General features: G+C 47.0%; 1 protein-coding gene and 1 long non-coding RNA gene across 9 annotated transcripts in view; one reads left to right on the top strand and one right to left on the bottom strand.

The window, feature by feature from the left end:
* PXN (paxillin) overlaps nt 1–25,933 on the top strand; it is a 59,406-nt gene that overhangs the window by 25,678 nt on the left and 7,795 nt on the right. For 7 of the 8 annotated variants that reach the window (XM_064392320.1, XM_064392326.1, XM_064392321.1 and 4 more), the window contains 5 exons: nt 15,635–15,861; nt 16,310–16,425; nt 18,302–18,441; nt 18,817–19,018; nt 19,421–19,556. In XM_064392320.1, the coding sequence (XP_064248390.1) occupies nt 15,635–15,861; nt 16,310–16,425; nt 18,302–18,441; nt 18,817–19,018; nt 19,421–19,556 (821 nt within the window). Of the gene's footprint in view, nt 1–13,518; nt 13,775–15,634; nt 15,862–16,309; nt 16,426–18,301; nt 18,442–18,816; nt 19,019–19,420; nt 19,557–25,933 lie in introns of those variants that run through there. The other variant, XM_064392327.1, reaches the window with a different exon arrangement.
* Nucleotides 3,203–25,933, bottom strand: part of LOC135282505 (uncharacterized) — a 33,664-nt gene continuing 10,933 nt past the window's right edge. Inside the window, exon 3 of the long non-coding RNA XR_010348634.1 lies at nt 3,203–6,466. This is a non-coding gene — a long non-coding RNA (uncharacterized LOC135282505). The remainder of the gene's footprint in view (nt 6,467–25,933) is intronic.

The following is a 25,933-nucleotide window of genomic DNA, read 5'->3' on the forward strand; positions in this document are numbered from 1 at the left end:
CTCAGTTGTTCTTTTCTGCAGTCAAGAGTTCTCTTGTGAATAACAGCCTTTAGTTGATAGAATAAAATTTTTCTTTATCAAATAACAACAACAACAACTTGTGTTCAGGACACTGAGATGAAGAAGGTGTCATGAGTTTAATTGATTTATTAATACTGCTCTTGGTAAAATATCCTCACTATTTCTCTTGCTGCTGCTGAAACAAGCAAGAGACTTGTGACTGGTACTTGTGTCGTGATACCAGATGAGAGGTACAACGATGGGTCATCTACCTTCTCATGTAGGAGGAGATAAGAAAACCTTAAACATTCTCCAGCTCTTCTCCATCCACTGGCTCCAATATACTCCAGTTCTAAAAATGTTAGTTTTCTATCTGAATTTAACAATTTTCTTTCTTTCAGTGGGCCAGTGTCATGACATTGTGAAACTCTTGAGCCACATTCTTCTGCCAATGCTAAAAAAAAAAAAACAAACCTAAGCCAGAGCCCTAAATCAGCTACAGAGCCATCAGCAGTCTCCATCAAATTGCCACCCACATCTCCCAGAGTGGACTGGGGGACCAGTTCCCACATTCATTTCTCAAACACTGTCCTCCTTTCATTCCCAGAAGCTGTTTTTAAAGTCAAAAGAAGCTGCTTTAACTAGGTTTTTAACCATGTGCTTCTTGGCCCCTTGTACTCTGTTGTCTTTCAAAGCTGTTGCTTGCCCACTATCTGCAATGACTTGGGTTATTTTTAAGTTACAGTGCAGTGCTCATCAGACTGAAAGCTTCATTTTAAAACTTTCTACCTATTATAGTTATAAGCAGTACCAACATCCACACAACTGAAAAATGTGAAATATTTTGTTGTCATTTCCCCCTGCCCTGCTCTGTGAGTTTACATTGTGCTTTTGGCAGCGCTTTGTATAAAGTCAGTTTTTGATGATGACTTACACTTTTTGGCTTACAAAGATTTCAGTGTTGGTTCCAAGTCTGCTCCCACCCTGTTGCAGAGAACCTTTGCAGAAATGAAAACTTCTTAAAAGAAACATCCACCATTTTGAGAGTACTTCCTTAATAATTAGATTTTTAACAAGCCAGTTAAACCACATTTGACACAAGTTCCCATTTTTAAAAAAGGGAAACAACCCACTTCAGTGTGCTTGGCAGGTCAAGCTTGCAAGTCTTTATTTATATCTCAATATACCAGCTTTTTATCTGGGTGAGATTTGCTGGGACTCTGTATCTCCTTATTGACACAGGCTTTTAAATCTTGAGATACCTTGATTTTTTAAGGGTAGATTTGCATTTGTTGAATATTCTTTACATTTATGCTTTTGGGAGCTATGCTTGTTACTTACTGAATGGGGAGTTGCTGAAGCTAGTGAAAAGTATGTGTTTCAGGGTCTGAAATCTGTCAAGTCTGCATTCTGATATCCCATTTAAGAGCCTTCAGGATAGGAATGCCTCCATAAGACTGTACTAAATATGGGTATGATTACAGAGTCTCTTTAGTTCCCCATTCTTTATTACTGGAGTCCTCCTTTTGCTGGTAGCCAGGGCACTCTACATCTCATTGGCAGAATTGGTTCTTCTAATGCTTTTAATGAATTCAGAATTCTTTTAATGAATTCAGAATTTACACTAGTATTTCAGTCCTTTATTTCATCATCTTTATGTGTGTCTCAAATTTTGTAATTGGCACTTTGCCTAGATGGGTCTATATTCAGATCTGTTTATGCTGCTTGGATAGGATTTCCACAGCTTAAAAGATGCTGTTTTTTCCCCTCAAGTTCCATGTCCATTATTGCATAACCATGCGAATCCTACTCTTCCCTTTATTGGTAATAGGGTCCACATGCTTTCCTGTTTCTGTTACTTTTAAAAAGGCAGATAATTAACTTGGAATGTGCAAGCTCTGTCAGTATTTTGACTGCGACTGTGTCCAAACCCATTTTTACATAAGCAGCTGGAGAGGATCAGGGGGATCCTTAGCACTGTTGTTCCTGGCAGTGTGGTTACCTGTGTGCTGTGGGGTGGCTGAGGTGGTGGTCCTGCTGCTGCTGAAGGGGGACAGGGCTTTACTTTTACTTATCCTTTCTCCTTCTGTGTTGTCTGGCTGTTTGGACATAGCCCTTCCTGCTGCCTGCTGTGCTCATCTCTTTCCTGACCCAAAAGAAGACAGTCAGCTTTTTTCCACTGGGTGTGTATCCTGTTGGACTGGTTCACAGAGGGGTCTTGTGAGAGCCAGAGCCTGCACAAGTAAGTGGCAGCAGCACATGTCTGGAAGAGGGAGTAAAACCTCTCCATTTTTGGCAGTGGTGAGCTGTTAATTCGCCTTTCTGCATCTTACGAAACTGTATCCTGCACTCCAGGGTGCTCAGTGTCCAGTGGAACTCCTGTGCTCCTGTAAAACCCTGATGTAACTTGTTTTCCTTCCCTAGGTGAGTTAGAATCAGCACTTACCAAATCATGATCTCCAAGCTGACAAGTGCTTTACAGCTGCTGTGAGGGGTCCCCTTGAGAGCTCAAATCCACACCCTTCTCATTTCCACCTGGGGGCTCTGGAGCACAAGCACAGCAGGATTGCTGCTGCCCAGAGGTTTGGAGACCACTGCTGTGTGTTCACAATGTTGTGACTTGCCACTGTTGATTTCATACTAAGCTACTGCTTAGAAGCTGCTTGGAAGAGTGATCCAGTGCTGGATCAGCATGTGTTGTAACTTCAGTGCATTTTATGACAACTTCCAGTTGTACAAATTTCAATCAAGTACCAATGCAGGGCTTAAAAAATGCCCTTTTCTACCCTCTTTTTCAGTGGGCATGTATGGGCACCTAAAGGGTTGCTTGTTGTAGCTGGGTGCTGCACACCTCTGCATTCAAGCCTTGAGCTTTTGTTACCAGAGCTGTGGTTTAAAATCCAGTGTCTTGTTTCCTGCTGGTTCTGTTCCCATCCTTGGACTCTTTTGTCTAGTGGAGATCTCCTTTGTACCAGATTTGTCAGATGTTTGTAGAATGGCAGTGCTGTGTTTTGACCTAGTGCTTGTGGAGTAGCTGCACGCTGGTGTAGCAGGAAGGGTCTGGTTCCTCAGATAGCTGGCTTGGCTGAGCCCCTCTTCCTGTAGGAATACAAGGGAGCTGGTATTTTGTCCAGAGGCCTTGGCCCTGGAAATTTTCCCTGAGGGGTCAGTTCAGTGGCTGCTTGTTTGGTGTTCGTGAATATTTTCTTTTTTTTTTTTTTGGCAGAGGAGACCAGATCCTGTTGGACTTTCCTTTTCAGAGGAAAGCCAGCAGCAAGTGAAAATTATGTACAAGAAGGGTTAACTTAGTATTTTGCATGTGTAAGGATAAATAAAGGACTAAAAAAACCAGTGTGTTGGTTACTAGTGGTTTTGGGTTTATTAAGATTTTTTTCCCCTTCTAGAATGTTGGCTAAAATCCAGCCCAGGTCAGTAGTGAGGTGTTAACTGCTTAGTTGTTTGTGTAAAATGTTTACACTCCCTCCAGTCTGTTCCTCCCACCAAACTGGCCAGGATGCCATTTCATTCCTGTTTGTCCAGAGCAATGTCCCTTGCTGTAGTCTGAGCCAGCCTCCCTCCCCGAGCCAGTTGGGTCAGGACTGGCCATTTGCTGCTGCCTTTGTCTGGGACTTCCTGGAAATGCCTGAGGATGTGTTTGCTGTCAGGCAGAGATCAGAAATAGATCTTGCATAAGAGCCACTCCAGGAGAAGACTGTCAGAGGCTGTACTTACCCTCCTTGCAGTCCAAAGCTGTTTCCAATTTCACAGCTGACACACAGGGAGAGAAATGCAGACTCTCTAATTTGTGCAGATATTTGTTCCTTGTGATCTTTTACAGGGCTAGGTATAACTGCCTGTTGAACACCAGTCAGTTTGCTTCCCAAAGGAGAGGATTCTGACAACAGACTTGGTGGCAGGTGGAGCTCATAGCAGACTGCAGATTCAGGCTAAGAAATTCCAACTTAAATATTTTTAGTATAGGCCTGAGAGTTAGATTTGCTTTCTATTCTGATATAATATGGACTTGCCCTGTTATGTTGGGCTGTTCAGGGCTGCATCTCAGTTGTCCATTTCTGAAAGGCACATTTCTTTTGTGCTGTCAAGGAAGTGTGAATGTTAGGGTGAGGATTCTGATTTGTGAGCCTTGTTGGGATTCAGGTGCAGTGGCTGCAGACCACAGCCAGTTCTACCCATACAAAATGGAATACGTGGAGATTTAGGGTGTGGAACTGTGACAGCTGTGACTGAAAAAGGCCTCCATGTGATAAGTGCTGTAACTTGTGGGTGGGAGCATCATCTGAGGGCAGTGGTACTTAATCACAGCACTCTGAATCCCCGGAGGCTGGGAGCTGGAGTACTGGGTAAGGCTGTTACATTTTACGTATCACCTTGTGATCCTTCTCTTGTGCAATCTCCAATTCTCTGTCCAGTGAAGCAGAGCCCAGCTTTGCTCTTCAGCATTGTGCAAACTTTGAGGTTAGATCAGCTTTTGCATGTGCTGTGTCACACGATGTGCCACAGCTGTGATGTGCAAACCCTTGACAAACTTTTCCTCATTCTCCCAAAGATTGTTCATGGAGCAGTGGAAGAATTTTTTGTGCTTATGCAGCTTTGGAAATGGTTTCCTGTTATTCATGGCTCTGACAGCCCAGTGAATCTAGGTAGAAAGGAATCACAGAAAGGATTATTTTCTATTTTAGCTTCACACAACCATGAATCTCTGGAGGCATTCAAGGCTTGTGTAGCTGGATCTGGCATTCTCAGGAGCCTTTGGTAGCTGTGAAACTGAACATATTTATTTGTTTGGTAAGGAACATGGAACATGAATTCAATTTTCAGGAGCCAGCCTTAGTATAAGGTGTTTTTTCTTGGCATGAGCTGTTTGCTGCTCACCACTATAAACAGAGGGAAGTAAATATAAGATGTTTCTTTTCACTTCAGGTGTGGAGAAAACCATGCTATAAAAAAGAAGATGCTGTATGTGGCAGGAAATAACCCTTGTCTCCCTTCCCACGCCCTGATCTAGCACTTCTGGAAATGAGAAATAAATGGGAGGACACACCCCTGGGAGGGAGCAGCCTCTGAAAGCAGCTGTCACAGTGCTGAGCTTAGTTTGAGTGCTCCTTTTGGAGGCAATAGGTGCAAAATACAACAGCCCCCCTTGCTGGGTTTGTATGGCCTTGCTTTCCTCCGTGCTGTCCTTAGCTCTCCAGTGCCAGTTTGTTCTTCCTGGTGTTTCTGTTGCCAGCTTTTGAATGTGCTAGGCAAGGCAGTGGAGTGGACAGCTGAGGTTAATTTGAAAAACTTCAAAAGGCTACACTTGGTTTAGCAGCTTTTTGTCCAAAAACCATTTTCAAACCATATTTTGTTGCTCTGGAGCATTTTCCCTTCTGACAGGAGAAGGGACTTGAAGTACAAATCACTTTCAGTGTGAGGATGCTCAGCACATTTGTGACATATTGAGGAATATTTATCTCTGACCACAAAAGCAGTTATGTACCTTGTGGGACTTCCATTATCTCAGCCATGAACTGTTCTGAGACAGTGGAAAGGGGACGGAAGTTTTGATCAGGAAGTTGAGAAGGGCAGAATAACTATGTGTTTCTTTTTTGTAGGTGGTGGTTCATTTCTCTCACTCAGTTTAAGCTGGAGTCTAGTTTAGTGTTCAGAGAGCTAAGTGGAAAAATTCTGGTCCTACGGGAAAATCATTTGTGGTTCCTTCACACAGCTTGGACTGTAGGCCAGGGAGTGCTGTGGATTTGTATTGTTTCATCCAGGAAACTGTGCTGACTCAATCTTTAAAGCACTCGCAGTGTCTCTCAGCCAGCAGGCTGAGTTGGTGATCCCATGCCCTGTGGAACTGGTTAAGATTAGGTTACCTCCCTGCCAGCCTGGTGATGTGAACAGAGCCAGCAGCCAAAGGATTTCCCAGCCTGCTGCATCCAAGATGTCAAGAGGTGGATCTGAGGTGCCCCCTCAAGGAATGGGGCTGTGACTCCCAGGGGCTGTTGGTGTCAAGCTGCAGAGTGGTCAGCTGGTTCTCCTGCAGTGTCCTTGTGCCCTTGAGAGCCTTGCAGCTGCTGGCCTACACAGGAGCCTGCTGAGTGCACGTGATGCTCAGCGCCCCAGCAGCCTCACCCTGCAGACAGAAACACCACTGCAGCTCTGGGTGTCGCAGAAATGCATTCCTTTGCAAGAACATGGTGTGGGCAGCAAGGATCTAGTGGTGACATTCATGGGTTTTCAGCACACCCACACATTAATAGCCCTCCTGCCCATCTGAGGGATCTGGTGGAAGGTCTGAGCTCACATGATGGCTTCTGTAGCATACAGAGTTGGCTTACCTTCAGTTTTATAGTCAGGAGTCTGTCAAAAGCTCACTCCTCAGCTCAGCAGCACAAATGAGGCATCAGTGGGTGCACAGCATGTGTAGCCCTAGGCACTGAGCCATGTCACAGTTCTGGGGCTGAAAAGCCAAAATAAAATGTCAGTGTAGGTTCGGGTGGAAGCAGCAGGTAATGGTGAGGGATGTCTCCAGAAAAAGGAGCACTTTTCTGGAGTGCTGGCTGCTGGCTGCATCTTTTCAGGCTGCTTTTTTTTTCTGGTCTGTATCTGAGCTGCAGATGAATTATGGGAATCTGACAGGAGGGTAGGTGATTTCTTTCAACTAATGGCAGGATGGGCTAGGTTTGCAGTTTGTGTTCTGGCCTAAGTTTTGAAGGTGAAAGTAGAACATTTCCATTTAAAGTAGACATTTTATTCACTTACTTGAACAAGAGCTCAATTCTGCCATTGGTCTTTTTAATATATTTTTGAAATGTGGTTGGAACTGTGCTTCCAAGAAACCTAATGCAAGAAAGCTAATGAGCTTATCTAAAAAAAAACAAAACCAACACCTCAGCAAGCTTCTATTGGATTAGTAAGTTGAATTAGTTCAGAAAGTGTGTGGTGATCAGCAGGGCAAGTTCCAGGAACAGCCTGGGTTTGCCTGGGGAAGGGAGGATCCCTGGGCCTTTCCCTTACACTGGCAGTGTGTGATGGTGTCAGCTCTGCTGGAACTACAGCCAGAGCACGCCAGGGGTTTGCAGTGCATCCCCAAAAGTGCATTGAGTAGTTACTGATACACAGTTCCTGAAATTGCTTCACACAGGCTGTATTTGCACACTCTTTTACAACCCCAGCCTTGGGGTGGTAGTAGTGCATGTTAGTTGTGACCAGTTAGTTGGCCACAAGCTCTGGAATAAACTGTCCAGCTTGGGTCTCAGTGGTTGGGAAAGGAAGCCACAGTCGTTGCTGCAGCTGCTCGTGCAGACCACATCTCGCACTGCAGTGTCTTGTCTTTGTTTAGACATTTGCTGATAGTGGTCAGAGCTGGGTGCATGTGCTGCTGTACTGGCAAGGCTCACTGGTTTGGCTGTCAGTACTCCAGTTCTGGCACAGAAGGGGTTCATGGTGCTGCCACCACCTGATTCCAGCAGCAGTTCTGGCTGTCACGGGGTGATCCTGGCTGTCAGGGGGTGATCCTGGCTGTCAGGGGGTGATCCTGGCTATCAGGGGGTGATCCTGGCTGTCAGGGGGTGATCCCGGCTGTCAGGGGGTGATCCCGGCTGTCAGGGGGTGATCCTGGCTGTCAGGGGGTGATCCCGGCTGTCAGGGGGTGATCCTGGCTGTCAGGGGGTGATCCTGGCTGTCAGGGGGTGATCCCGGCTGGCACGGGGTGATCCTGGCTGTCAGGGGGTGATCCTGGCTGTCAGGGGGTGATCCCGGCTGCCACGGGGTGATCCTGGCTGTCAGGGGGTGATCCCGGCTGGCACGGGGTGATCCTGGCTGCCACGGGGTGATCCTGGCTGTCAGGGGGTGATCCTGGCTGTCAGGGGGTGATCCCGGCTGCCACGGGGTGGTCCTGGCTGCCACGGGGTGGTCCTGGCTGCCACGGGGTGGTCCTGGCTGCCACGGGGTGGTCCTGGCTGCCACGGGGTGATCCCGGCTGCCACGGGGTGATCCCGGCTGCCACGGGGTGGTCCTGGCTGCCACGGGGTGGTCCTGGCTGCCACGGGGTGATCCTGGCTGCCACGGGGTGATCCTGGCTGTCAGGGGGTGATCCTGGCTCAGTTTGTCTCTGCAGCCTGGGGTAGCCAAGCGTAACTGCAGCTGGGAGGTTGCCTTTGCTTTTTGGGAGCACCCACACAAGTTTGTGAATCAGTGCTACAAATGCAAAGTTTTGCTAATTTTAAGGGGCAGCTTTGGTCTGAAAGTAGAGAGAAGCTTCAAAATTTTAATGGCTGTTGTCTTCACTGTAATTTACCATGCCACATACTGATATTAGTTTGGACATTCATTTTGCTAAGCAGTGACACAAGACATGACTTGCACCAATACCTTGATAGTGAGAAAGCACAAGGCTTCAAACATTAATACATTAAAGAGAGAGCTGAGTGATTTTACTGACCATGCCATCTGGACTTTCTCTAGGCAGGTCTGGGCAATGTGAAGTAAAAATCCCAGTGGCTGCTCTGTACTGATACTCCAGCAGTTGTTAGGTCTGGAAAATGACTTACCTTTTGTGGCTTGAATTTTTGTGTCTCTTAAATAACAATCTTCCTCTGCTTCACAAGAGACCTGAGCACTTTTATGTGTCCTGTGTTCTAACCACCTCCCTGACATATTGGTTAAATTTTGGGAAACTTTTAGATGTCATCTCCTCAAAATGTTTTAGACAGTAAACCAAACTATTTTACATGCTTTCTGTATGTGTGAGCTGGAGAACTTGAGGATTTTAAGGGCATATAATTGCACTTTGAGTTTTTAAGGTCTCATTTTGAATGTAGTCTTTGTATTTTATTGCTTTTGTAGTCACTGATCTTTTTGCATTTAAAAGCATTGATTAGGAATATAGTGCCTTAAGAACCTGTTAAAAAATGTCTTTTACCTGGAAGTCAATGCCTGCCTTTACCTGTTCATGATTTTCCTACTTCTGATAAGGTTCTTCCATTTTGCTGAGAAAAATCAAAATGGGAATTCCTGCCATCAGTGTTTGGGGCTCCCCACACCTCCTGCAGTCAGGCTCCAGGGCAGTGAGAAGTCCTAGCAAGGCTCCAGCGAGTCTTCTTGATGCAGATCTTGTAGGGCACTGCAAATATTTCTTTTGAAAGACTGTTTCAGAGGATAAATATACCCAGGCTCCCCATTCCTCTGCAGTTACTCACAATGTAAAACTGTCATGCCAGGGATTGGGTTACTGCCTTGGGCTGTCTCCCTGTATGTGAGCTGGAGCTGCATTTACTCCTGGAGGTGGTGGGGAGAAGACTTACTTGAACCTAATGAGATTTTTAAGGTTTGCATTCAGGGGTTTTGCAAAGAGGTGTCTCAGATGAGGCTGCAAGCTCAAACTGCAGTTCTGGAGATGCAATTCCCTTCCCTTCATTCTCTTAGGGGACAGCAAAAATACAGGATTTGAATTCAGCATCTTGCAGGTATTAAGAAAAAAGGGCTGGAGAATGGTGTGTGATTCTGCCAGTGAGAGGTGTGCAATTCACGTGAGTGAGACATGATTTGCATTTAAAGTCCATCTTCTCATTGAGAGCTGCCCTTAGGGATATCTTCATTTTTATTTCTATTTGCCACTCCTCTAGGAATCTTCTGCTGCCGAAACCAGGAAAAGTTGCAGCAGTTCTACTTACTTGGATAAATAGAGGCAGGGAGGGAAATAGGGGATGTGCGGATCAGCTGCAGCAGAGGAAATTCTGTAGTTTGTGCTCAGACATCTCATCCTGATTCCCCAGTGTGCTGTGTCTGGGCTGTCAGGGACATGTGGCACCAGAGATGCTGGGGGAGATGGGACTCTGTGGCTGAATGCATTTGCTCTGTGTGCAGGCTGGGGGAGGAATCCTGTCTCCAGTGCTACTCACTTTCCAGATGTCTCATGCAAGAAGCAGAGCTACAGGCAATGTGTGGTTTGATACATGTGCAGATGTGGCTTTCAGCTGTTGAAAATGAAAGGCTGATATCTGAGGCATTTGAAGTATCTTGCTTCAGTTATGCTTCCATTTCCTCCCCAGCAGTAGATGAGATGTGGAAGAAAATTGACCACCATCCTTTTGATCTACTCACTGTCTTGATAATGCTGTGATTTGCTGTGTCAGCATGGCTTAATAATCCTCAGTTATTGAGAGAGATGAACTGCATATGGAAATCCTTTCTCCAGAGGAAAGCAAATTTAGATTTCTCTAAATTGCCTCATTTAAAAAAAAAAAAAAAGATAAATTTTAAACTGCTTATGAATAGTGGAAAATTATTTGCTTGAGGAAAAATTAGCATTGAAAAGCTGCTTGCTGTCAGTTGGCAAATGTGAATTTGTCGATTCCTTGTCATGTAGGTTTTTTCAGAATTAGTCCAAGATGTGTTCTGCTTCACTGTGCCACCTTAATCCAAGAGCATTTTTGAGATGCACAGGAAAGGGGAAGTGAACAAAGTATGCTTTGATATGCATGGGAAGATACATCTGTATATATATAAATATATATTTTTCTTTTTAGTAGCTCACTTTACCTATGTAAAGGCGCTGAGTCCAGCTCAGATTCCTAGAAAGGGATGCTGATGCGTGCATCAGTACAAAGGGGCCCCGGTGCTCCCGTTGCTGCTGCAGACTGCAGAGCAGTGCTGTGCTCGCTAGGCTGCTGCTGCTGCTCTGTGTCACACAAGCTGAGGAATGTGCCCCTGGCTGCACAGCGGCCCTTGCTGCTGCAGGATGCTGCAGCTGCAGCCAGCGAGTGCCGACACGCCGCGGTGCCGGAGGAGCCCCTGGCATGCCTGAGCTGTGGGCTGGGAGATAGCGGAGATAGCACAGCAGTGTGCGCTGTGCAACGTGATCTTGTCAGTGCAGCTTGGGCTGGGCAATGGGGCTTTGCCCGAGGCTTTGTTCTGCTCTTCTGCCTTGCTGCTTTGGTGGTAGAAGGGGTGTTTTCTGAGTGGTTCAATGCACTGGACGTCAGCGTGAGAGTTCTTGTCCTGAGCTGCTGAAATGACCAGCAGAGCTTTGCTTTAGCTGGGACTTACCTTGAAGCAAAGCCGTTGGTATTAAAGGGCCATTTGTACATACCTAACTAATGTGTGGAGTGGTGTGGAGGATGTGTAGACCGGAATCCCAAGGACCTCTTAATTAATTATGATCTTTGGCAAAAGTGAGGAAAGGGAGAGAGAAGCAAACTAATGTCCCTGGACCTCCAGGTGTCTGAGAGTGCTTTATTAGTGGTAAAGGTGTCAAATGTGGTATCATTCTTTAACTGTCCCTCCTCCACAGGAAAATCTTTGTAGAAAACCCACCTGGATGCAAAGAGCAATGTCCTCCCATGCTGGCGAGGATGTGGTTTGAGTAGCCCTCAGGACTAAATGTGATTTCAATCGAGTGTGTAATTTTTGGGTTGCCCAGTGGAGGGGAGGAAGACTGTCCTTCTGTTTCGTGTTTTCACACAGCTTTGCCAGGTTACCTGAGCCTGTGGAGGACCAGCCGTGCTCATGCTGAGGTGCTCTGTGCTGCAGTGCACAGGGAGTTAGGTTTTTCTTGGCTGTGTAACAGCTCCAGAGTAGCCATGATAAAGCAGGAGTGTCCAGGTTGGTGGTGTTCTAGCAGATGTCCTTTTTGCACCCTCCTGAGCAGCACCCTGTGAATGGAGTGGAAAATACAGATTTCTATATGCACAGTCCCTTACCGAGTCTTTGGAAATGGGAGTGATTCTGCTCACTCATTTCTGTGAGTTGACATTTTATCTGTGGGTTTGTTAGTGGTTTGTTGTAGTCCTGAAAGCGGAGAAAGGGTTGATCCTGGGGAGGAGCAAGGGTTTCAAGGTCCGTTATAACTCTGATTTACTTTACTGCTACAAAATGGTTAAATCTATTCTCTTGAGATAACTGAACGCATGGTGTTCATCCTTGGGAGGTTCTGCCTGCTGGAGCCGTGTCGGTGGTGTCCCAGGGAGCGTTTGGGGCAGCGGCGAGGCTGTGGTGCGGTGGGGTGTGTGGAGGTTGCGGAGGTCGGGGCGGGAGCCGTGCGGAGCTGCGCGCCTCGGCGGGCGGCGCAGCACACGTGGCACGGCCGGGAGGGCCCGTGCGCTGGAACCGGGACAGCTCCCGGCTCTTGCGGCTCGGCCGGTGAGGTGAAGGCGCTGCCAGGCTGGGCACTGCGTGCATTTGGTCGCTCTGTCCCTGTCGGTGTGGTGCCCTCTGATGGATGGTGCCGGTGGGCTCTGGCCCTTGCGGTGGCCCGGTCAGCTGCTTCCTTCGGGCTGCGGGGACTGAGCGGCTGATTCGCACGTCCTGCAGCACTGTCCCTCAGGAGTCACCTTGGGCAGGAACACTTCATTACCCAGTAAATCGATCGAGACTTTAATATTTCTATTTAAGCATTTAATATTCCATTTAAGGAACGGTCACTGTAGTGAACTCAGTGCTGTGACAAGAGATGTAGCACTGCACAAGGCACAGCATCCCTGTCACAGTTCATCGGGTTACAGATGCTGGTCCCTTTTGCAAAAGAGATAGTGATGCATCTTTTTCTATTAATAAATCTGCATTCTTTCTCCTCATCTCTTATCTCATATTGTCTTCTGGTAGTTGTACAAATCCTAAATGAATGCACGGTGCTTTGGGACCTTTTGGGATGAAAGTGCTTAATGGAAAACAAACTGTTAATCCCTTTGGTTAATTTCTGGTTGGGTTTTGAATAATAGCCTCAAGTCACGCTCTGAAGTGTAGAACTCCTTGGGCTGACCTCCAGGGGAGCCGCCCGCAGGCCGTGCCTGTGCGCTGGGCACTCGCTTCCCTCCGGCAGGTGATGTCCGTGAGGTGGGACGGTGCCACTGCCCCTCACCCTGCCCTCGCCGGGCACGTTCTGCTGCTGCTCTGGGGCCCTTTAAACGGGCGCAGTTTCACATTTCAGCAGAGTTTCAGGGAGCTGTGGTTGTTTGAGGGAGCTGACATTGGATCGGGGAACAGCAACGGGGAGGGACGGGGATGGGGAAGACCTTCCCTGTCATGGCTGTGAGCTTGGAGCGGCGGGGCGCAGGGAAGGGAGGACGGGATTGCGGGGCTTGGGGCGAGCAAGCACCGGGAGAAGTCCTTTGGCATCGGGAATCCGGTGTGTGAGCCTGTCCTGTGCCGCCGGCTTGGGGTGGTGCCTTCGTGCAGCTGCTTCGATATCTGTCGTAAAGTTGGAGTTTAGTTGGAGTAACCGAGTAATTCCTCTCCGGCCTTTTCTCCTCCCTCCTCTTTCCGTTCCTCGGCTTTGCCTTGTTTGCTCAAGTCAGGAAGGGGGAGGGCACGGGGGCGGTTAATCATTAATCTTAACTCCTTCACAACCATGGGCCTCAGTGCTCCTGGTATTTCCAGACCTCCCTTCTTCCGCAGACCTGTAAAAGTGACCCGGTGCGTGTAGCCGAGCTCAGTCTGTGTCAGCAGCAGAAGGCAGTGGGTGTCTGTGCCATGGACCATCAGCACAGACAGGAGCCCAGCAGGGCAGTGTCTGTGGCGAGATGGTTACAGATGGTCCTGCACTGAGAGGTGGAGGGTGGAAAAATGGTTTGCGTCCCCTCTGCAGGGCCGGAGGAGCCCAACACCCTCACGGGATTTTCACTTCCTGGTGGAGTTTGAATTGCCTTTGTCATTGGAGGGGAGAAGCAAAAACCACTCCTTCTCGGCAAACACTTCTCTGGGAGGTTGTGTGCGTGAAACCTCCAGTCACAGGACCTGCCCGACTGTAGGAATCGGCAGTTCCCTGGAGGTATGTGCCTTTCACTCTGGAATCTGCCAGCTGTTCTTTTGCTTGAAAAGAAGATTCAGTTCATTTTTCCCCAGCTGTGGAATACTTGCCTCCATTCAGAGAATCTGCTTCTGGGATATTTTGGTCCCTTTAGGAAGATAGATGCTGTGACTTTAATGGTTCGGAGCATCTTTTTAAGTAAATGAAGGGTGTACAGAAATAATTTAACACAGCATTTAATTTGCTAATGGCTGTATTCTGCTCTCTGAGTGCAGGACTGCTTATTTTTTCTTTTGTGATGCTTTGGTTTTTGAAAAGAGTAAATATAAAAGCGGCACTTTCCTCATCTTGTAATGCAATAATAGTGTCCTCTTCTAATACATTTTCTTGAAGGCTTGCTAAGTGCATTGGCTGCTGTGGAGTGCTGTGCTCAGGAAGTGGCTCTGGGCTGGCAGGTGCTGCCCGGGAGCTGTGGGCAGCCATTAGTGTGAGCAGTTGCTCAGTTGCTATTCTGGTGCCACCAGCTCCTTGTGCCCTGGTGGGGGACACTGCAGGGTGGCCACACTCAGGCTGAGCCCCTGTGCCCCAACCTGAGGGTCAAGTACCTGCTGTGTGCAGGAGAAGGGGTCTGCTGGGTCTCTCTGAGGACAGCTGGGTCTGCATGGGGGAAAGGAGATCCCGGGGGGTTCACAGAGTGTCCCCTCCTAAATCTGCTGAAGTGCATTTTTTTTTTCTGGCTGAATTCCACATGTCCAAAGGGACCTGCCAGGTGTGTCCTAATGCTGTTACATGGAGAGCTGGTGTCTCCAGTGAGCTGACTCCTCTCTAACAGCCTTGCAGAGGTGTGCACTGGTGCTGCTGCCCCAGTGGAAAGCTGGGCACGTGGCCAGGGAGGCTTTCTTTGGAAAGTGAGTGCAGCACAGACCTGCAGGCACTCACTGGAGTTCCTCCCCAGGAACTGCAGTGGGCTCTGCAGGGTGGGCACACGGGCTGGAAGGTCCAACAGGTCAGGATTTACCTTTGAGTCACCCCAGAGGAAAGCAGGGTTGGGAGTGGGTAGAGGATACATATGCAGGGAGAAATCCAGAAGGCTGGGAATGCCATTTTATGCCTAATGTCTGATGGGACTGTGAGAATTTTGAGAAGCACCCACTGTGCCATGTGGGTCCTCTGCCTGGCATGAGTGACAGTGTTTCTAGCTGGTGGAGGTTTTCCTTCTCTTGAGGAATTTGTGAGCAGTCTCCACCCATCTAGTTAAGAATTGTTTCCAGAAGAAATGGCATTTACCTGGCAGCACCTGGAAACTTGTTACCTGTTTGTACGATGTACCAAGAGGGATTTTTGTCAGGAGAACTGAAACACATCCTTTTGCTGCACTGATGGACTGATCTGAACATTTCACGCTTCTTCCACTGCCTTGGACTCTGGAGAAGACACCTCCTGAGATCTTGTTTCCTGCAGAAAGCAGTGCCTGCGGCCACAGTAAATGACTCTGTGATGATGTGGGGCCTGTAATTAGTCTGTGTCAATATCCTGTTAGAGTACATCTCTGGACAGGCTTGCCTAGGTTGCACTTCTGCAGGGTGTAGTGAGACTACGGGTTCCTGTTGTTTGGTGTTTTTCCAGTTAAGGCAAAAATCTGAGACTGACACAGCTTTTCTGGCTGCTTTGCTACATCTTGGTGTTTTCCTTGTAGTAGTAGGTTGATTAACTCGTTCATTCCTGAGCAGCAGTAGTGTTTTCAGGGCATTTGGTAGATTACTCGAGATGAAAAGTCCTCCCAGAAAACTTCTGACTCAGATACATTAAATGAGAAGAAAGAGACAAAGCTCTAGTCCAGGCTTTTACCATTTTGTTGTTTTTTTTTTTGTTTTCCTGCAGACGCCTTACTGGCAGACCTGGAATCCACCACCTCACATATCTCCAAACGACCAGTCTTTCTCACGGAGGAAACTCCTTACTCCTACCCAACTGGAAACCACACGTACCAGGAGATTGCTGTGCCCCCCCCGGTGCCCCCGCCGCCTTCCAACGACGCCCTGAATGGCACTGTGATCGACCCCTTGGACCAGTGGCAGCCCAGCACACCCAGATACGGCCACCAGCAGGTGAGTGGGTGGGTGTGGGTGCTTGTTTTGTAAGTGTAGATCTCAGCAAAGTAAGGAGGAGGGAATAGCAAGAAGTGAGGATGAATTTAGCTGTGGAGCAGGGAAGTGGGGGGAGGTGGGAGTTTTTATTAGAACTGACTGGTTGGAGAAAAGAATTTGAAAGCCATCGTCTTGTGTTGACAAAATGGTGGTGTGATGAGATTAGTGTTAGTCATCTGTCTTGGGCCTGTGGAAGGCAGACTGGGGGTTTCCAGCACAAAGCTGTGACTCATAGGCAGGTCTGAAGTAAGGGGGAAACTGTTCCTGGTGTAGCTCATCTAGTAGACACTGGCTTGACTAAAGAGCAGATTTTTTTTTGTTCTGCCTTGTCAGTGCATGGGTTTGCAATGCAGTAGTGTGCATATTATTTTTGTATTCTTTGTTTCCAATGCAAATCTTGTTTCCACAGCCTCAGTCCCAGTCTCCTATATACAGCTCTAGTGCCAAAAGCTCCAGTGCCTCCGTTCCTAGAGACGGGCTCAACTCTCCTACTCCCCGTGCCAGTGAAGAGGAACACGTCTACAGGTATCCTGTCCTTTTTAGAGATAAGCCTGACTCACAACGTGAGCTTGCTGAGGGTCAAGCTGTCTTCTATAAGTGGAAACAAACACTGCTCTCCGTGTGTGTTACATTGCTTTGTGTCAGTTTTGATTGCCTCTTTTGTAACATGCCACTGTAACTTTCATACTCACTTCAAACTTTGACCTGGCCCTTGGGCTTGCTCAGCTGCAGGAGGTTAAAGATCCATCAGACACAGCAGGATCTGGGTTGTGTTGTGAAGGATATGATCCAGACACAAGTGACAAATCCACCCCCCTGCTAAACAGCACAGAAGTTCTTCAGGAGGTGGATGGCCTTTGGGTTATTTTTCCCTGGGAACTCAGTACTTGTCCCTGGAGCGTTGTGCAGGGCCTTCAGTTTTCAGGTAAATTCAAGCTTCTTAAAACTCCATCTCAGTAGGTGATTGATAGATAACAAGTTCACACTTGCAAAGGCAGCTGCTCTCACTCTGAGAGGCTGGAGGAGTAGCCTGCACAGTAGGACAGACCTTTCTGCTGACATAGGGGTGAGTGATGCAGAGGCTGTCAGAAATTCATCCTAGGTGCCTTTCTACTCTTTGGAGACTGGTGTTTCTTTGGAGTCATAATCTAATCATGCCAGCTCTTTGCTGTGCAGGAAGTGGCTTCCAACCAGAACTAATTCTGGTTAGAGCTCAGCTCCTCTCTGGGCAGCCTAGCCAGAGATGGTCCAATGGAGATGGTAATTGCAGTTTTTTCAAATGACTGCATGCAATTAGTATGAAATGAAGGTAATTAGAGCCATAAGTACTCTTGAACAAGGGTCTGGCATGGCTTGGTTCTGGTGTGAATTGTAGCTGGTGTGTTGGTTCAGTGTGAAGTATGTTCTCCTCAGATTGCAGTTGTGGATCTTGTTTTTCAACCTGAAGAGAAGGATAATTCCCTTATGGAATTCATAATTGTCACTGGTGTTACAGATGTCAGAGTCCTTAAACTGCTACATACTAACTTTTGGAGCATAATATGGTCCTGTGCACAAGGCAGAAGCATTTTGGATTTGGAAAATACCTTTTTGATAAAATTAGAACCTGTAGAACATTAAAAGTTATTTCTTCATTTGTAAAACCAGGAGAAAAAAAGTTCCTGCCATTGACAATGGAGGGACTGTTAATACAGTGTAACTGCTGTAAAAATCACTGCATTGGTGTGAAGTTCTGCTTTGGAACAGTTTGCAATTCTGTGTGGTAAATTGATATCACCCATATAAGACTAGCAGTAATTACAGCAGTGCTTTATATATGCATGTGTATTTAACACATTAAAATAATACCAAGTTACTTTCTTATGAATTGATTAAAGTTCCCCAAATTAAAGGTGTGAGGACTTGGGGAGACCTTCAGTGTTGCAGGAGGCTATGACATACCCTACTGCTTCTCAGTTTCTGCTGCTAACCTGAGGCTGGTGCTTTGTCTCTGTCTCCAGTCTGCGCTAGCCCTGCGTTCCCTGCTCAGGGAGGAGGCTGTTGCTGCTTGGTGTGGTGTCAGCAGAAACAAGTCATTTTCCTTACGTGAGCTAATGGTTCTGCTGCTGTTCTGTGCATTTTGGATCTACAGACAGTTAACTCTTTCCTACAGGGCTGGGCATCACATATTCCTAAAATCAGAGGCCCTGTCCATCAATGCTGTTTTTGTAATTTACAAGAATAGCAGTGGCTGTATTTAGTCATGCCACAAAGCATGTGTCTTCTTTACCCCCAGAGCTAAAAGCACCAGCCTGAAAAGACCACAGCACATGTGTAAACTTCAGGAGCCTAAGGAGTAGTTTCCCTCCATCCCTCTGCTATGTCTTGATGCAGAAGTTTCACATTTCCCTTTTATCTTCAGTTTCCCAAACAAGCAGAAGTCTGCAGAGCCATCTCCCACAATGACCAGCTCCTCTCTGGGCAGCAACCTCTCAGAACTGGACAGACTCCTTCTGGAACTGAATGCTGTTCAACATACTCCTGCCAGTGGCTTCACAGCAGGTAAGGAATAGGAAGACATTTGGTATGAGCGGATAATTTGATTCTCAGAATAGTAGCTTGCTTTTTCTTTCCAACATCCTTAGTGAGGGAGACCCCTCCAGCCCTTAATCATAGATTCATTTAGTGAGGGTGGGATCTCTTGAGGTCTGAGCTGCAGCACCCTGCTCAAAGCAAGGCCAACTTCAAAACTGCCTCTAACTAAAGTTTCCAAGTTAGTTTAGGTTGCTCAAGTCCTTGCACTGTTAAGTTTTTAATATCCTTGAAGATGGACGTGCCACAAGGTTTCTGGACAATGTTATGACTTGCCTGTGATAAGCATATGTGTGTGTGTGGAATGGGGCTCTGAATGGCTCTTTTCTGCCCCCCTTTCTTCAGATGAGGCTGGCAGAAGCCCATCACTGCCCAGCGTGGCTGGCCCTCACTATGTTGTCCCAGAGAACAGCAGCTCAGGGGCAGGGAAAGCTGCACCCCCGACAAAAGAAAAGCCAAAGCGAAATGGCGCACGTGGGATCGAAGACGTGCGTCCCAGCGTGGAGAGCCTGCTGGATGAGCTGGAGAGCTCCGTGCCAAGTCCAGTGTGAGTAATGTTTGGTGGGGTGGGATGGGCTCCTGGGGGAATGGTGACTGTAGGGGCAGCTGCTGTGGGAGTGATGGGTGGAAGATGGGCTTTGTCTGAAGGGTCAGAAGTCAGGTGGGTACTGGTGCTTTGCAATCTGCTTCTGGATGGGAAGATTTCTTTTACAGCTGACCACAAATACAAAATGAATGTTCAGGCATTGTCTGTTTTTTAGTGGATGGGATGTGTGTGCACATGTGAGGCAGGGTCTGCACGTGTTGGGGAAGCTGGGCCAGGTTGGGCTGTGCTGATGAAACTCCTCATGCTCTGCTTGCTTGGGGGAACAGTGGGACTTCAGTCTAGGAGTGCTCTCCCATGTTTAAACACACTCTTCTTAACATTTTAATTTTCCCCCCTGGCCAGGCCTGCAATCACTGTGAGCCAGGGTGAGGTGAGCAGCCCCCAGCGCGTCACCGCCAGTCAGCAGCAGACCCGAATTTCTGCTTCTTCAGCTACACGAGAACTGGATGAGCTGATGGCATCTCTCTCTGACTTCAAGGTACCCTCTCATGGCAGCTGAATGCTTCATCCTGTCCCTATCCACCCCAGTCTCTCTTGCCTCTTAACCACATTTGCTGCCCTTGGTTGGTCTCCAGATGACCTCTTTTACCTCTCACATTTGCTCTGATAAACTTCCTGTGGTGTATTTGTGCTTTCTGAGTGGGGCTGTAGGTGTCCATGACTGCTATAAATTCTCATCACTGGCAGGGTAAGGCAGTTCTGGGATCTGTTTTTCCTTCAGTTCTGCAGTTTGTCTGTTTGCCAAAGATAATGAGCTTTGTTACTGCTCGGTACAGAGTGAATTATTCTGCTGTGCTACAACTTAATGAGGAGGAGAGAGGCATGGGACACCACTCTGCTTACTGACAGAGACCAGGCCCTTCTGTTCTGTTCATCCCACTCCAGTGGGATGACTCCTCTCTGGAGTGTGTTTTCACCCTGATGTGCTTTCCCTGAGGAGAATGGATATCCAGGCATGTTGTGTGTGCACCAAAGCCTTTACATCAGGCAGAAGGAGATTCAAAGGTTTTATCTTAAAGAAAATCTCTTATTCACCTCAACATGGGATTGAAGTTTCAGCTTCTTGTGGGGGCAAAGGACGGCCAGTACGATTCAGTGTCAGCATATGTACTTGAATAACTTTTTCTTTATTCATGTGGGTGTGTTACCATTCCTGCACTAGATGATGAACTGTGGAGGATGTTTTTGTGAGATTTCATTTACCCATACCCACGGCAAAATGAAAAATACTTTCTCACTTTCTACTTTCAGCTGCTTTGCATATAGTTTTACTGAACTATTAACTTGGATTTCTTCTGAGAGAGGTGGAGAAATCAAATATACTGGATAATCTCTTTGTTAGGTTTGCTTTTTTTACATACCTATCTAATCCTAAATCAATTCCTAACTCTCTGTTTTATTCCTATATGGAAGATTCTGCTGGATGCTTGAGATTTCTTGTCTGAACTCCATCCCCTCCTAGATGACATTAGGTAGATCAGCCAGAGCTGAGCAGTGTTTTGTGAGGAGAGGCACAGAACATGTAGTGACAGCTTTTGCTGTTTGCTGTTCTTTCTGTGTTTGGTGGGTCCCATGGAGGTCAGTACAATACCCAGAATTGTGGCAAGTGTGTGAGTTCAGAGCCTAGCACTGGGCACACGTGTTCTGAGGAGCTTCACATGCCTTGTGCTTGCTGGAATGGAATTCAGCCTGCCATTCCTGGCACATGCACCTAAATCAGTGAGAATCTGAGTTCCTCAATGTTTTCTCTAGACTTACTGTAGTGTGTGTTTAGTCATTTGCAAATATTGACACCTTAGTGTGGCCTTTTTTCTTTCTGAGGTCCTAGGGTGTAGTGCAGGATAGCCACAAGCTCTGTTCAGCCTGGTTGAACACTGCAGTGTTGTGAAGCTGGAGAGAGTTCCCACTTGTGCTTCTGGCATTCCATGCCCTGCTCCTTCCGTGTGCTGTGGGAGCTGAGCACTATGGCCCTGTGCCCCTGCAGCTTTATCAGGAAACTCACTGAGGGTGTGCCCAGCCTTTGCTCCAGGTGAGCTCTTGGCAGCTGACAGTGACCTTGCCCAGCACAGGTTCCTTTGGTGAGATACAGGGAGTGGACATTTTTAAGTGTGGGCATTCAGTACTTTGCACTCTTGAGAAGCTCTAGAATCTCCACTAAAACCTGTGTGACAGAGATAAGCTGCTGTGACTAATGCCACCTGCCTTCCTGGCTTAGTTTTCAGTTGACTTCAGAGACCAAATTGAAATGCAGCAAGATATTAAGATTTGGGCTTTATTAAGCACAGCAATGTTATTTTTGTGAAGCATTGAGCTCATCTGTGCCTAAACATTTTTCCTGGAGCACAAGGAAAAGAACAATGAGCAAAGGAACGTGGCTTCTGTGATCAATTCCCTTTTCTTAATGATGTCATAGACTGTTTTTAAATTACTTTCCTTTTCTCCTGTTGTCCAGGTTGCTTCATTTTCCCTTCACTCCTTCTTGTTTGGTTATACCTCTTCTGTTTGTGCCAGCTGGGGGTGTTAACTTGGCTGTAAAAATGTGTTCTAGTCTGTACCAGTGTCAGAATATAAGGAAGACAAGGGGAGTCCTTGCAAAGGTGGAATATGAAGGCTGCTGTTTGAGTGTCAGACCTGTGTGTGAGTGCAGGATATAGGATAAAAACCCCAAATATGATCTGTAATTAATTGGAATTAATAGATGTTGTAATAGATGAGGATAGGAGGAATGGAGGGTACTGGTGCTTGATTTGCCTTGTACCCCCAAGTAAAAGGTGATGATACGTGACCCTTTTATTATATTTTGCTCACTCTAATTTTTTGCCCCTTCTTCTTGCTTACAGAATTCATTTGATTTTGGTTATCTGGTTAATTGGTCATCAGGCACTGAGATTACTTAATGCACTTGTTTTTTTACCCTCTGCCATTTCTGTGTAATGTGATGCCTCCTTACTGCATAGCTGGATACTTGTAGTTAACTGTTCTGTTACTGTTGAGTGCTCACCCGTTTGGAATTAGGATGGTTTCAGTGTGTTGTAAATACTGATGTTTGAGCAAAATGTTACTCTTGCCGTGAAAGTGACAACTTCATTTTAGGAAGTCTGGAAACTAAATGTGAAGCACAGCATCAAACCAGGTTACTTTTACAGGTGTACCCAGCTGAGGCAAAATTCAGGGAGAGCACATACTGGGGTATTCCCTCATTTTAATGTACTTGCTGGTCATTTTCCTTTCAGCTGTGACTGTGGTCACAGTAGCCTGGCTGTGCTACTCGAAGGGAAGAGCAATCAGTAATGAAATTTGGTCTCTTATTGCCCTTTCCTTTCTGAGAAGAGTCTCCTTGCAGCACTGCTGGTGTGACTTTGCAGGCGTGTGCACGTGTGCCAGCTCCTGGCCCCTCAGCATGGCAGGAGCTCAGGTCAGCTGAAGGTTATTATTCTTCCATTTACTGACAGGTTTTGTTCTGGTTAATTATATTGTTTTCTTCATGATAAGTATCTCAGGTAAGTGGGGACTGAGAGGTAGCATACATGGGGCTTAGGAAGTTGTGTGCCCTTCCACCTCAGAGCATAAGCATCAGACTTCTTTAGGCTTCTCTGGAAAATGTGATGAAGAGTTAGAGCAGGTCTTGATAGCTCTTTGATTTGGAAATCCTTTGTGGGTAAGTTTTTAAAACTGAGAAGGCACAGTCTTTATCTTAGGTTGACCTGCTGTGTGAGCTTGTCCAAGTTGCTGTTCTGAGTCTCTCTTTTTAAGAAAAAGGAGTAGTATTACTTTGTCTCCTAGAGTTTAGTCAGGAACCACTGGAAGTGGGGAAGGAAGGACCCATGATCTTTTGTTTTTAAAAGATCCTGTAAGTAACCAAAACCTATGTATTAATTGCTCTTCTTAGGATGTTTTTTTGATCAAAATTAATACTGATTTTATTACAATGTCAAAGTGGAATCTTTGGCCTAAGGGGGAGAGGCTATTCTGCCACCTAAGCAATGCTCACAAGGGCATGGAATGACTGACAGGCTTGTATAGATTCAGTGTGTGTCACTTCCAAGGTGAGATTAGTTGTGTGAATAGAACAAAGCCCATGTCATCTGCTCTTGCTGTGAATGCCCTGAAGCTTTGTTTTCACTGCCATGAACTCAGCCAACTGGAGCATTTTATTAAGTGTATCAAGAAGAAAATGTCATGCTTTGTTCTAGTCATTGATTGAATTTTTTGCAGCTTTGGAATATAAAATTTACATGTCTGAGTGTGAGTAAGTTTACGTGACCTTTATTCACAGTCCTGGGTTTGGAGCTGGCCTCCCAGCAGTGGCCATGCCGTACCCCCATCACAGCTGCAGGTGAACACTGGGCTGTCACTGAGGAGAAGGGCCAGGAAAAGGATCCCAGTGGCTGTAGAACTCGTGAAGATCAGTACAATGTCATACTGGTTCTACTCTTTGGTGTCTCGTTTTTCTTCCTTACTCTTGGAAGTAAGGATTTGGGTCAATGGCTTTTTGATTTGGAAGTAATGATTCTTATAATCCTTAATTGTGTGCCTTTTTTTTCCTTCTCCTTATCTCTGTCATTATCTTTTTCTCTGCTTATTCCTTCTATCTCTTATTTTTCAGACTAGTTCTACTGTGTCTCTGATTTCTGAATCTTCCCTAGAACCGGTTCCCAGTTCAGCAAATGCAAACTCCAGCAACACTCCTCACAGTTTAACAGTGCTGTCCCATTCCAAACACCCTTCTGCAAGTCACAGTGGGGACTCAACAGTGCCAGCATCTGTCCCCTCAGCAGACACCTGCATTGAGGAAGGCAGTGACACCACAGTTCTGCCTTTGTCAGGGCATCCTGCTGCCCCTCCACCTGTGCCCCCACCACGGAGCTCCTCTGGTTATGCTACTCGTGGGGAGCAAGTGGCCTCTGCAAGCTTAGTTCAGCTGAACAGAAAGCCTGACTCTTCCAGAAATACTTCCCAGGCTGTGCCAGCTTCTAGTGTGGAGCTTCTCTGTAGATCTGCTAATGTGGAGGCACAGGGCTTAGGGTATGACGTGGCAAGAGAGGCTGAGAAGAAGGAGCAGAGAACTGACCCCAAAATCTCAAGTGTACCCATTTCAAAGAAGGGGCAGATACCCAAGGAGCTGCATCAGCAGGGAGCACTCAGGGACAACTCAGCTCTTTCCTCCCAGGGCAGAAGTGTGGAAACAGCTTTAGATGAGCTGTGGGCCCTGGAGCTGCCTGCACATGTGCCAGAGGTGCATGCAAAGAATGACAATGTTTTGGATTCTGTTAATGAACCTTCTGTTGTTGCCCTGGATCGGTGGGATGTCTTCCCAGACACTAAAAACCAGTTGGGCTTTGTAGTGGAGCAAGGACAGGAGCTAAAAGCTGAAGTGCCACGTGAAACCAAGATGTGCTGTCCTGATCTGGGCAAGAAGAGGCAGGGCAGAGACAGAACTCTTAGGAAGGCAGGTCCTGCTAACATGAACAAGGCCAGAGGAGACCAGGAAAATGAGCAATTCAGAAGCTCTGCAGTCACTCCGGAATCTCCTGAAAACTTTGGGAAGGCTGAATGGGATCTGCCATGTGTCTCCAAACCACCCATTGAGAGGATTTCTGCATCAGGCCAGGCAGGCACTGAGTGAATGTAGGAGTAGGGCGAGTCCTGGCCAGGACTGTTCTGCCAGCACACTAACAGTGTGTGTGTGCAGTGAGCGTGCCCAGGCTCACCCCACTAACAGCACGAACTCTGACAGTGTCACTGACACTGCATGTCACTGCATGTCACAGGGCTTACAACCCCCAGCTTTATCTCGTGGTCTCTCCTGCATGTGGTTCAGCAGCACAGAACATGGCAGTTTTTAGGGACTCCCTTGTGAAGTGGACTTTTATTCCCTAATTGGGGTAAGGCTCAGTCCACAGAGACCTCCAAAAAGCTGAAAGGGCTGTTTCATGCTACTGACTGGGATGGCAGCTCCTCTGCTTTGCTTACCATTTTAGGTCTCATTACTGAAGCTGTCAGTGTTTCTTTCTGTGCTGGAAGTACACTTTGTGCACCAGACATCTCTGACCAAGAGCCTTGTGCCTGTCAAGGGCAAACACAGAGGTGCAGCTCTGTGCCCTTGTGATGCTGAGGTTTCTGTAATGCTCAGTGGAGTGCTCATGCTTCACCTCCTATCTTGGCTTCCCACTGGTTAATCTTTCCCTTCCTTTTCTAGACAGTTATTTTTGGCTGCTGTGATTATCCTTACAGGGTTTTTCCTTGCACTGAGTCACTGTTCTGGGCTGTGCCAAGAGGAATTTTGGCATTGTGGAATAAATGCCATCACTCTTCCTGCTTACAATTGTCACTAATGTCTTTGAGTTTGTGCTGTTTCGTCTTGGGGCTTGCTCTGACTTTGCTCTTCTTACTGATACTATTGCCTTTGTCATTTAGATTAAATCTTTAATCAAGAGGACAAAAGAGACTGCGAATGTGCATCCAATGTCTCGGGACCTCTCTCCAAGGCGTAAACTAGGTCCTGCCTTGTTCCACAAGACTGAGTCCCAGGACCGCTTGATTGAGGAGCTTCAGGACAGACTGGGCATCGATAACCAGGAGCAGGAAGAATGGCAAAGCCAGGATGCCTGGCTGACAGAGGGGGTCATTGTCACTGCCAGGCCCCGGGGGGAAGAGCAGAGTGGTGAACAGCAAGTAGAGAAGGTAGAAAGCAGGGTCACACACACTGGGAAACTCAGCATGTCCCTCTGTCCAGATTCCATTGTGTGGAGGTGCAGATTGAGTTTATGAGAATCCTAAACAACACAAAATGAAGAAGTAACTATTCACCCTTGTCTGGCCTGAGAGGGAAGGCAGCACAGGGTCCTAGTTCTG

This window comes from Passer domesticus, chromosome 17, assembly GCF_036417665.1.
Source record: "Passer domesticus isolate bPasDom1 chromosome 17, bPasDom1.hap1, whole genome shotgun sequence".
In the NCBI taxonomy this organism is placed as follows: Eukaryota; Metazoa; Chordata; class Aves; order Passeriformes; family Passeridae; genus Passer; species Passer domesticus.